General features: G+C 38.1%; 3 protein-coding genes across 3 annotated transcripts in view; 1 reads left to right on the top strand and 2 right to left on the bottom strand.

The window, feature by feature from the left end:
• LOC138047437 (flotillin-2a-like) overlaps nucleotides 1–991 on the bottom strand; it is a 13,221-nt gene extending 12,230 nt beyond the window's left edge. Inside the window, exons 1-2 of the mRNA XM_068894289.1 lie at nucleotides 827–991; nucleotides 431–512 (exon numbers count right to left, since the gene is read on the bottom strand). Coding sequence (XP_068750390.1) covers nucleotides 431–512; nucleotides 827–875 — 131 coding nt within the window. The 5' untranslated portion in view covers nucleotides 876–991. The remainder of the gene's footprint in view (nucleotides 1–430; nucleotides 513–826) is intronic.
• A 15-nt stretch (nucleotides 992–1,006) lies between these two features.
• LOC138047440 (CDP-diacylglycerol--inositol 3-phosphatidyltransferase-like) lies at nucleotides 1,007–8,557 on the top strand. The gene is made up of 7 exons (XM_068894293.1): nucleotides 1,007–1,142; nucleotides 1,326–1,460; nucleotides 3,834–3,873; nucleotides 4,854–4,967; nucleotides 5,875–5,956; nucleotides 6,722–6,803; nucleotides 7,432–8,557. Exons 1-7 carry the CDS (start codon nucleotides 1,103–1,105, stop codon nucleotides 7,590–7,592), a joined length of 654 nt encoding a protein of 217 aa, XP_068750394.1. The 5' UTR covers nucleotides 1,007–1,102; the 3' UTR covers nucleotides 7,593–8,557.
• Nucleotides 8,558–9,071: 514 nt separating this feature from the next.
• The window catches only part of LOC138047438 (bis(5'-nucleosyl)-tetraphosphatase PrpE [asymmetrical]-like), a 1,081-nt gene continuing 152 nt past the window's right edge, over nucleotides 9,072–10,000 (bottom strand). The window contains exon 1 of the mRNA XM_068894290.1: nucleotides 9,072–10,000. This exon is cut by the window's right edge and continues 152 nt beyond it. Coding sequence (XP_068750391.1) covers nucleotides 9,185–10,000 — 816 coding nt within the window. The 3' untranslated portion in view covers nucleotides 9,072–9,184.

Here is a 10,000-nt window from a genome sequence, read left to right as displayed (position 1 = left end):
AAACACGTTTCAGGTACTGTTGAGATCTCCGGGAACCGGACAGAATTTTTGAAACACACTCCAATTAAATCTCGGCAACATCTCACTGCAAAAACCGTCCATGTGTGTACGTAACTGACTCACAAAAAAACAAGCAAGAAGGGGCTTCTTGTCTTATTCGTTATCCAAAACGTTAATAGGTTTAATCGAATTCCTTACATTAGTGGTCATGAGTTTTAAGATTCCCTGTCTGGCTGCCAGACAGTTCGTTGTGCATTTTCGTGTTTTTTGTTTCTCTTTTTTGCTGACTTTTAAATCTGCCATATGTCATGTCAAAGCGCACCTGTTTTGGTGGTTTCGTTACGAAGATGACGACCACGTAATGCACGACAGCTAGCTACGTTCTTATCATTTCTAAGCAGGGATAGATGTTATTTTTCTCACTACTCACGATTGTACGTCTGTAACAAAAGCCCAGGCCCAAACCCATCCTCCTATGACAGTTTTCTTCGCATCATTACCGCAACAGCCACCTAAAAATACAAATTTAAGCGAGACGCAAAGATCAGAACGCGGAACATGCTCGCTTCTACGTGGAATTAGGCATGATTTGCCATCAACAATTCGTTCTCTTTCAAAGATTCTTTCCCCGAGATCAAGCATGATTCGCGTTAAATATGACTTAACTGCATCGTTGAAATTACGAAGGATCGCGTTAAACTTAAAATTTCCAGCAAATTTAGTCTGATTTCGTCCCTTTGTGATCACATGTTTATGATGGTAGGTTCCAAGTTTAGTGGCGATTGTTACTCACGATGCACAATAACATTTGCGAAACTTGTCCTACCTGAGCGAACTATGGCTTCATTCGGTCCCACTGTATGACAATTCCCCATGACCAAGTTGAACTATGCCGAGTTTAATTCACAAAAGTAATATTTGCAAAAAAACAACTTCTATGGAGGAGTAAGTACGTAGGCAAACGCCCATCGTTGTCGCCCCAGTGCTCCTCAATAGTGCAAACAGATGGCTTCTTTGTCACGTGACAAATGTCTATGTCAGAAAACAACACCCTCTCCCAGCCCACTCCTTGGAAAAAGAAACGGTTCGTGATCACTTGAAAATGAAGGAAAATGCATTCCTTTTTATCCCAAATTTAATTGGTGAGTATTTTAAAGTGTCATTAATGTTTACGGAGCATATTCGAAGCTAACAAGACTCCCAGAAGCCTTTTTTGCTCCTTGTATCATCCAAGATTTTTACACTTTTGCAGCTTTCAGTGACTCCTTAACGCGCTTTTTATCTCCGATTCATAGCATTTCGTTTGTAAAATTATTTTCTTACAGGTTATGCAAGAATCATTCTGGCCATTTTATCGTTTTACTTCATGTCGACTGATCATGTAGTAGCTGCTATGATGTATCTAGCCAGTGGCTTACTTGATGCATTCGATGGATATGCTGCCAGATACTTTAATCAAAGTAAGACTGGGTACTTTTGGTCTCGAATGGGGTAAATTTCCTCCCCTGTAACAAAGTGTGATGATTATGTTCATGCTGGGGCAGATAGGGGGATTTGACAAAGGCCCTGATCAAATATTAGGGACTGGTCATTATATAGCAGGAAGGGGGGGGGGGGGGGGGGTTTCTACTATGCCTGGGGGAGGGTCACTTTGTTTTTATCGTCACTTTTGGGGGGGAGGGCTTTTTTTAGAAAGGACTTTAAGGCTACGATTTTTTTTAGCTTATAAGTATTTACCTCAAGTCTTAAAACTCACATTTCTCTTTATTTGAGCCAACTGTATCCCTTTTAGGTAATTACACACGTAAACATGGAACACTGTTTTACAAAAAGTCTCTATAAGGCATGTCTGTTTTCTAAAACAAATAATAACTGAGTTTGTTTCCTAGTACAAAGTTCTTAGAATTTTAAAAAACAGAAAATGAGAGGATGTCATTAGCAAAAAGCACTGATAGTAACATTAATTTTGAACATGTACACTGTCACCAAAAGATAACTGTTAACGATGTAGTTGGCAGTTTTTTCAGAGCATTTTCTCGCCTGTTACTTGTAGGTAATTGGCAAAATTGACGTTTTCTGTGTTTCCATAGCCTCATCTAAATAAGAGGGGGAGTTGGGAGAATTTGAGACAGTTATTTAATTTTGAGATGCAGTTGAGGGTTTGCATAACTGTTGAGAATTCTCCCAACTCTAACCCTAACCCTAACCCTAACCCCGAGTGGCTAAAATAAACCAGGCAAAATGCAAATATACAAAATTTAGTCTAAAAGATGATCCACATTTGGCATGGACGTGCTCTGATGAATTATTCCAATATGGACCATAATCTTCAATATCTGATGAAGACACCTCTCCTGGTTTGGGCAGGACAGAAACACTGCAGTTGTCATCATCATCACTTTCACCTTGTTCCTCACTGCAGGCGACATCATCATGATCTTCATCCTTGTTCTCATCTTCTATGTGGGAGGAATTACAGTAGTTGCTTCACCTCTTTCCTTGCCTAGTAAGCCTGCGAGGTAGTCCTTTTCATCAATGCTTAACTGAAGTGTGTCATTTTGGGAAACTGATAATTCAACCCATTTCTTTTCTCTTTGTTTTAAATTCAAGACATTCTCTTTTTGTATGTGACCCTTTTTGCTAAGAGAATCCTTATCTAAGCCAGGGCAATCTTTTCCAAAACGCTGACGTCCTCCAAGAGGTACAAATATCCTTACATTTTTGCAGCGCGGTGTTCATTCTGTTTTTTCAAACGAGGTTTCCTCTTTAAGGGTGCATAATCAACCTGAAAGATATCTGAGGCTTTTGCTCCGAACTCAGTGAGCTTCAATTTAGGTGTAGCTACAGTCTCGGACAAAATTGTTGAAACACTTTACAATCCCTTGCCCTTCCACAATGTTGTTTTGGCAAATGGGCTCAGAAACTTGTGTTAAAATAACATTGTGAGGGGAGAGTGAGCTGCGAAAGCTTTGAATCTGTATAGTCGTGTACTTTTCCAACGAATTTTGTCACAAATTGTAGCTTAGTTTTGAGCTTGATCAGCTTAGAAATGACATCCTCATAGAACCTGCAAGACGTTTTTCGGCCAGTTTTAATTTTTCTTTTGGAGAGAACTGCTGATTCTAGATCTATCAATCTTAACAAGCTGCAGGTAAATCACTGCTAGCGCTGTCTGTGGTTAAAACTTCTTCAAGATGCATTGAGTGCCCCTTGCAAACCCATAGCTATTCTTTCATTCCTTAGACCCCCAAGGGCACTTTGGATCTGGCACTGGTAAAGGCAAGAACTGAACATTGGGTCTGCCAGCGTACCACACTGTCTCATATGTGAGTTTTCGTCTCTCAGATTGGCAAATGGGATGACTACAGTCCGCTTCATAACAAGCTTGAACTTAGGTACCAGTCTTTTCAACCACAGTCAAATCTCCTTCATTCCCGAAGTGTGGACATTATGAAGATGTAAAACACATCTAATTTATCACCCCCAAGGGACAGATCTCTTATCAAAAGTGCTTATATCCCCCTATCATCCCCTTATCTGCCCCTGGACTGGGGGGGGAGGGGGGGGGGTGGGGTTGGTGGAGGCTTCAATCTTCAATTAACTAGCACACAGAGATTAGGCTATTATAAAGCCCCAACCATTACAAAGATTGTGAGAGTCACGTAGCAGCTCGTGATTGGCTCAATACTCAAGCTAAAAACAAAAGAATAACAACTGACTCAATGAAATGAAATGAAAACAACAGAAGCTGCTTACAATACCAAAAAATAGCAGGTTACAAGTCAGAGCTGATATACATTGATGAGTTGTGAATCTTATTTTATCATGATCAGGTACGATGTTTGGAGCAATGCTGGACATGCTTACTGACAGGTACATAATTAATCAGACACTGCACCTGCTAATGGCTAAACTATAGAATAAAGGGCCATTTATTTCCATATCATGGAATAATAAAAAGTGCCTGTTGCTATATGCCTCATTCCTCAAAAGCTTTTGACTAATTTCCATGTGGTAGCCCTGGGCAGCCCTGAATTCTCTAGTTGCTCTCACAAACCTTGACCTATGGGAAAGGCATGAGATCTTCTCCAGTTTGCCCAAATATTTCTAAGCATTGCCAAAGGTTTCTGAAGGTTTTATGTTGGTTGTATCTTTCAAAGTGCCACATGCCACTTCCACTCCATGATGTTGTCATTTTGAATCCCACTTCTTTAAAAATAAAATTTGAATTCTCTGTAATAAGTATCCCATGCCTACTAATATATTTTCTGCCCCAAGAGAAGTTGACCCTGAGAGAAACTGCAGAATACCTGGCCACAAAAAAAAAGAATGCCCGGCCACTACTGTGTTCTTCCATTCTTTGAAGAGGGGGGTGAATAGGGCTTTTAAAGAAATCCGTCGATCCATTAAAAAAAGTCCTTACATCTGAATCCACTCAATATTTGCAAGAATGTAGATTTGAGAGGTCCGTGAGCCAAATGAGATCTGCAACCTGAACTTTATTACAGGCAAAATTCCATAATCCGGGCCAAAAAGAAGGCTGAAATCCCAATCCACTGGAATTGCAAGATCTGAAAATCTGTCAAAATTTCACACTGAATCCGAAATCAGGCAAAGATATTTCCAAAACTCCGCTAATCTGTTGGCCTATTCACCCCCCCTCTTTGAAGAATGAGGCGTTTAACAATACACACCAATAAAATTATATGCAGAGTAGTCTGCACTTTACCCACATACTGGAACACCATTATTTTTTATGATCACTTGAACATTTTGCTGATTTTATACAACAGTAATATCTTCTCTTCTGCATTAATTGGAATTTTTAACATATTATTTTGTTTTTTCTTTAGATGTGTCACCACAGCCCTATTAATGATGTTGGCTCTTTTTTATCCAGAGTACATTTTTGTTTTCCAAATGCTTATTTGCCTGGATATTGCTAGCCACTGGATCCATGTGCAAAGGTAAGCCTTTCTTCTCTTTATGAGGGAAATGACAGACTGTTACCTCTTGCTAACTGAGCTCGAGGTCTGTACTGTAAGTTATGGGTCGACTTTTTTTCAGCTTATGTTTGGCTCAAGCATGAGGGCCATAAATCAGCAGGAAAAACTAGGGTCTGTATTTTCTTTCAGTACAGACTGAGAAAAAGAGCTTAGTAAGATACTTATTATATTTCTGAGGTAATCAGGCACGTGGGAAAAGAAACTACAGTTGAAGTCAAGTTGAAGGCTCAACAAAGTTCATAGCTGTCTGACTGTGCAATAAAGTAGGGGGTTCTAGGTTCTAGGTTTTGGTATGGATCACGGAAGTGTGAGGGGTGGGGGAGAGGTGTAGAAGAAAACAACACCAGAGGAAAAAAGTTGGGTGGGGGGGGGGGGCTATAGCCTCCCAAGCCCCTCCCTCTCTGTGGCCCCAGATCAGGGAATCTTTGCTGATGTCATTGTTAATGTTTTATTTTATTAAGTTAACACACAAGTGTGCTCAATGTAGATAAATCGTCGGGTTTAAGCCTTTTATCTTTGATAACGAGCCAGTTATTGGCCATCAAAGACTGATAAATTCTTGGGTGACAAAGGTGCTGATTGATCCCATGTATTCTTTGTAAAATTTCACATTTTCAAAGCATTGTTGCTCAGGGATTATCAGGTATATCAGGTTCAAATTTTCAGAGCAAGTTCATTATGCAATATTCAGTTCTTTATTCTTGGCTGACTGATTAGAAAACAATAGTCTTGTGCTAATGAGGCCAAAAATGTAAACAAAGATTCCCCTAAAAATTCAGCTGTCATGTTATTTCCAAATAAACTAGTTCATTGATTGTTTAGTGTTTAATTGTTCATTTTAAAAATTTTCCTTTTTTTTTTTCTTTAGTTCATTATTGAAGGGTGGAGCAAGTCACAAGAAAATTGATTTATCAGGAAACTTCTTTCTCAGAATGTACTACCATTCCAGGGTAATGATTCTTCTATTGTTTTAAGGGAACAGGTAGTAAAATACCTTATGTAGCAAGTGGAATTATGGATTAAATTGGTGGTACGTCTGCATACTGTAATGGTTTATTTAACCTCGACATCCTTAAGTATGTTACTCCATATAGTAAGTCCAGAATAACTAGGAACTCCTTTATCAGTATAATTTGATTATAAGCCTAATTTAACTAAAACCTCAACCTTCAGGGATTCTTACTTTAATAGGATTATACCTCTCTGGAACTCATTGCCTTTTAATACTAAGAAAAGTACTAGTTACTCTTTCATCCTTTAAAACGAAAGTTTGTTCGCATTACAAGTCACTTCTTCATTCAGCTTTTGATCCTGACCGAATAAGAACTTTTAAAACTATTTGCTCAAAATGCAGATCTGTTACCCCGGCAACAGTCTGTTGTCGATAAATTATTATTAGTAGTAGTATTATTGTTTTTATTTGTATTATGTGTCATATTACTTGTTAGTTATGTATCTGTTCGTATATTGAATCACATATGTTTATGTTAGTATGGGGCATGTTTATGCAAGTATGGGGGCATGTTCATATGGACTTCGAGTCTTTTCATGCTCTGTTGAAGCTATTAAATAAATAAACATACAGGGTGTGGCTTATAATAGAAAAAAGCATACAGATAGTTCTTCTTAATAAATATTAGAGACTTTACGTGTCAAGAGGTAAACTGCAACACTCAGAGTTTTGTATCAACAAAAGGTTTTATTTCAATTGATAGGTTGTGCTGTTTACCATGTGTGCAGGCAATGAGTTGTTCTACTGTATGTTGTACTTAATTCATTTCACATCTGGCCCAGTCGGTAAGTTCCTTCTTTTATAACAATGTTAATTGACTAAGTAATTATTGAGCAGTAATTACTATTAACAAAAGCTTGTTGATAAGTTAGTGACCTGATTGGTCTGATATGCTGCTACGTAAGTTTTGGTGGATTGATATCAAGATTGATATCAAATCTGATATGTTAGATGTTTGCCCTTCTCACTCATGCTGCAGATTTAAATAAGGGTTGCAGAAAGACTGAAACAGGTAATGTCAAAAAAAACACCTTGAGTACAAAACTGTACTCTCTTAACTGATGGAAGGGAGACCTCTTGGCTAATGATAATATCAGATGCATGAAAACGGGAAGAAAGACAAAAAGGGAGTTAGTAATTTCCCTGCTTGCATATCATCATACAGTGTCATCAGCAAAGCAAGAATGCTATGTCAGGCTTAATTACAAACCGTCATTTTGTGACATTAGTTACCCCCTAGGATTATTCCTTGAAGACTCTTTTTTAAAAAATCACAATATTTACTCAGGGAGCTCCACTCACCTGGAGGTGGTTTTCAGGAAGGTCCTGCATTTGGATCGAAATTAGAGTTTAGAGATGTTTTGGTTTGTTTTGTTTCAAAGTTGTGTAATTGATAGATGTGATTTCTTGTAGTATCAATAGGGAATATTTCCTTTGGTCTGTGGGTAGCAATTGCATGGGTCACTCTACCCATCTGCATTCTCAAGCAAGTCATCAGCGCTATTCAACTCATAGTGGCTTGTATCAACACGGTGCACTTGGACGAGAGTGAACGAGAGCGGATTAATAAATGACTTATTATGGAGGATGGAAATCAGCAGGACATCTTGTAAATCAACATATAAATTCACATCCAGCTTCCAGCAGTTGTTAGCCATAGAAAGCTCTTGTTTGAAAGTGGATGTTGATGTAGTTGTTAATGTTAAATAGTTGATTCATACTTCTAAGAATAAACACTAGGGCAGTAAAAGTAGGATTATTTAAGTTAAAAGAAAAAGACAGCAATGCAGAACTACTTTTTGTTTCTTGGATGTATGAGTACCAGCCTTACTGATAAAGTTTATCTTATCAAAAGAAGACTGTAATATATTGGCTTCATCAGTTGAGAATTGAACTACCATGTGGCATGTTGTGGGTACAATTGCAGCCAAACAACTGAAAAGAAAGTTCTGCCTTTATTAAAATATCTGAAAAGTTTAATTTGTAATCTTCCCGGATGAGGACAAAAAACAGTCCTTGTTTTGAAACAATTTTGTGTTCATAACTCTATCTGACGTAAAAGGACCAACCCATTGTTTTCCTAGGGTAGGAGAACCTAGTTCCACTTGTGATTGTCTGTCATTGGAAGCATTTCTTAGTTGGGTAGATAAATGCTTTACCTGACAGTTGGAAAGGCAACTACCGTAAATTTTTTGGTGCTTCACTTGATGTGACATTCATTCTGCATTGGACAACTTAAGTTTTCAGAGCTTTTGTTTAACAACTGTGACGTAAGACAGAGTTCAACCAGAGTTAAAATGTCAACTTCTTGTTGCCATGTGACAGTGGCACATGTGAAACTAAGCAATCTGCAAAGGGAGAGGTTGTATGTGGATCGCAGAATCACTAGGGACCGCAACTTAAATAATTGTTATTTGCACTCTGAGAGGGAAATATTCTGTACTGTTATATATTTATTTAATTGATCTTTAGAGTCATATTTCAAGAAAATACAATAATAATAATAATAATAATAATAATAATAGTGTTGCAAAAATTCCAACACAACTTGTTTTGAATAACAATATGTGCTGTCAACAACACAACACAACACAACACTCAGATGTTTACTTTTCCTTGCAGCAAGGACCCCAAAACGTGACCACTCTTTATGTGAACACACACTATCCAATAATAATAATAATAAAAAAATTATTATTATTATTATTATTATTATTATTATTGGATGCACTTAAAGCTATTTTTGGTTTTTCACCCAATAGTCCATGAAGGTTAAAGAATGAAAGTTAATTAACGCTGTCATATTCTTTTTGGGACCTTGGATGCATTAAGAGGTTGATCTTTGGTATGGGATATGAAAGGACTGAACATCTTACTACATGAAGAATTCATGTATAGAAAAAGAGAATCAGCATGGACTCCAATAGTTTTTACGAATTAGATCCCCCTTTCTCCAACACATTAAAGGCTGAAAATGTGGATGAATGGTTCCATTATTGTTTAAAGCATCCATGGATAGTTCTTTCCACTAGATGAATCAACATCTAAAAAATATGTCCCTTAGATTTATTAGCACTTTTCCAACCAATGGTGATTAAGTTAATATAACGTCATCCATCTTGTAAACAACCGAGACCCAGTCAACAAAATGCCAATTCACTCTTTGTCAACTGTTTGTTGCAGAGTACTGTTGTTTCGCTTTCACCTGGATGATCTTTCTGTTGTCCCAAACTCCATCCTCTACCAAAATACCAGTGAGATAATTTCCATAGACACAGCCAGTGTCAATACCAGTAGCATGAGGATAAACTTGAAGTCCTCGGCGGGCATCATGTCCAAATACAACATGCTCTGGTCCACCCCAAGTAGCAGCCCAGGGAAACCCATCCGCAAGTTTTGGGGATCCTTGGAAACGTTCTGGGTTGTAGTTTCTGATAAACATCATACCCATGGGATCTTGATTCTTTAACGGGACCCCAGGGAATAATCCTCCGTGTACAACGATGACATTCAATGACGGGATGCTGATAGAGTATGGAAGATTTTCAAGGAATTTTTCGTCGTCTTCGTTAAGGTCCAATACACACCTGCATTTTTCTCGTATTGGCTGGTTGTTTCGCTTGTGGAAAATGTCTGTTAACATTGATTGTTCGTGGTTTCCTCGAACAGAAAACGATCCGGTCTCTCTTACAAAACGGATTACTTCCACAGTCTTAGGCCCTTTCATTACAAGATCACCCACAAAAACTACTATAGTCTCTTGATCTGATGTTGTACACTTACGATACAATTCTTCAAGCTCGTCTAGACAGCCGTGAACATCTCCGACGAAAAGTACCCGTTTTCCCTCTAGCAATGGTGGACTGATGATGACATGTGGTGTTGAAGGAGGAAGTACTATTTCTTTACCTTGATTGCGCTTATAGCTGAAGGAAGTTCCTACATCCCTCTTGTAAATGAGACCTAAGACGTCTAAAATGTC

The sequence above is a fragment of the Montipora capricornis genome, chromosome 4 (genome assembly GCF_036669925.1).
Source record: "Montipora capricornis isolate CH-2021 chromosome 4, ASM3666992v2, whole genome shotgun sequence".
NCBI classification, from domain to species: Eukaryota; Metazoa; Cnidaria; class Anthozoa; order Scleractinia; family Acroporidae; genus Montipora; species Montipora capricornis.
This window is presented reverse-complemented; position numbering and strand designations above follow the sequence as displayed.

What these genes read in the sequence shown, in the direction of transcription:
- LOC138047440 (XM_068894293.1), top strand. Translation starts at nt 1,103, where the DNA reads ATGAAGGAAAATGCATTCCTTTTTATCCCAAATTTAATTG. An exon ending in TTTTATCCCAAATTTAATTG is followed by an intron (nt 1,143 to 1,325) that starts GTGAGTATTTTA and finishes ATTTTCTTACAG; the next exon opens with GTTATGCAAGAATCATTCTG. An exon ending in CTGGACATGCTTACTGACAG is followed by an intron (nt 3,874 to 4,853) that starts GTACATAATTAA and finishes TTTTTTCTTTAG; the next exon opens with ATGTGTCACCACAGCCCTAT.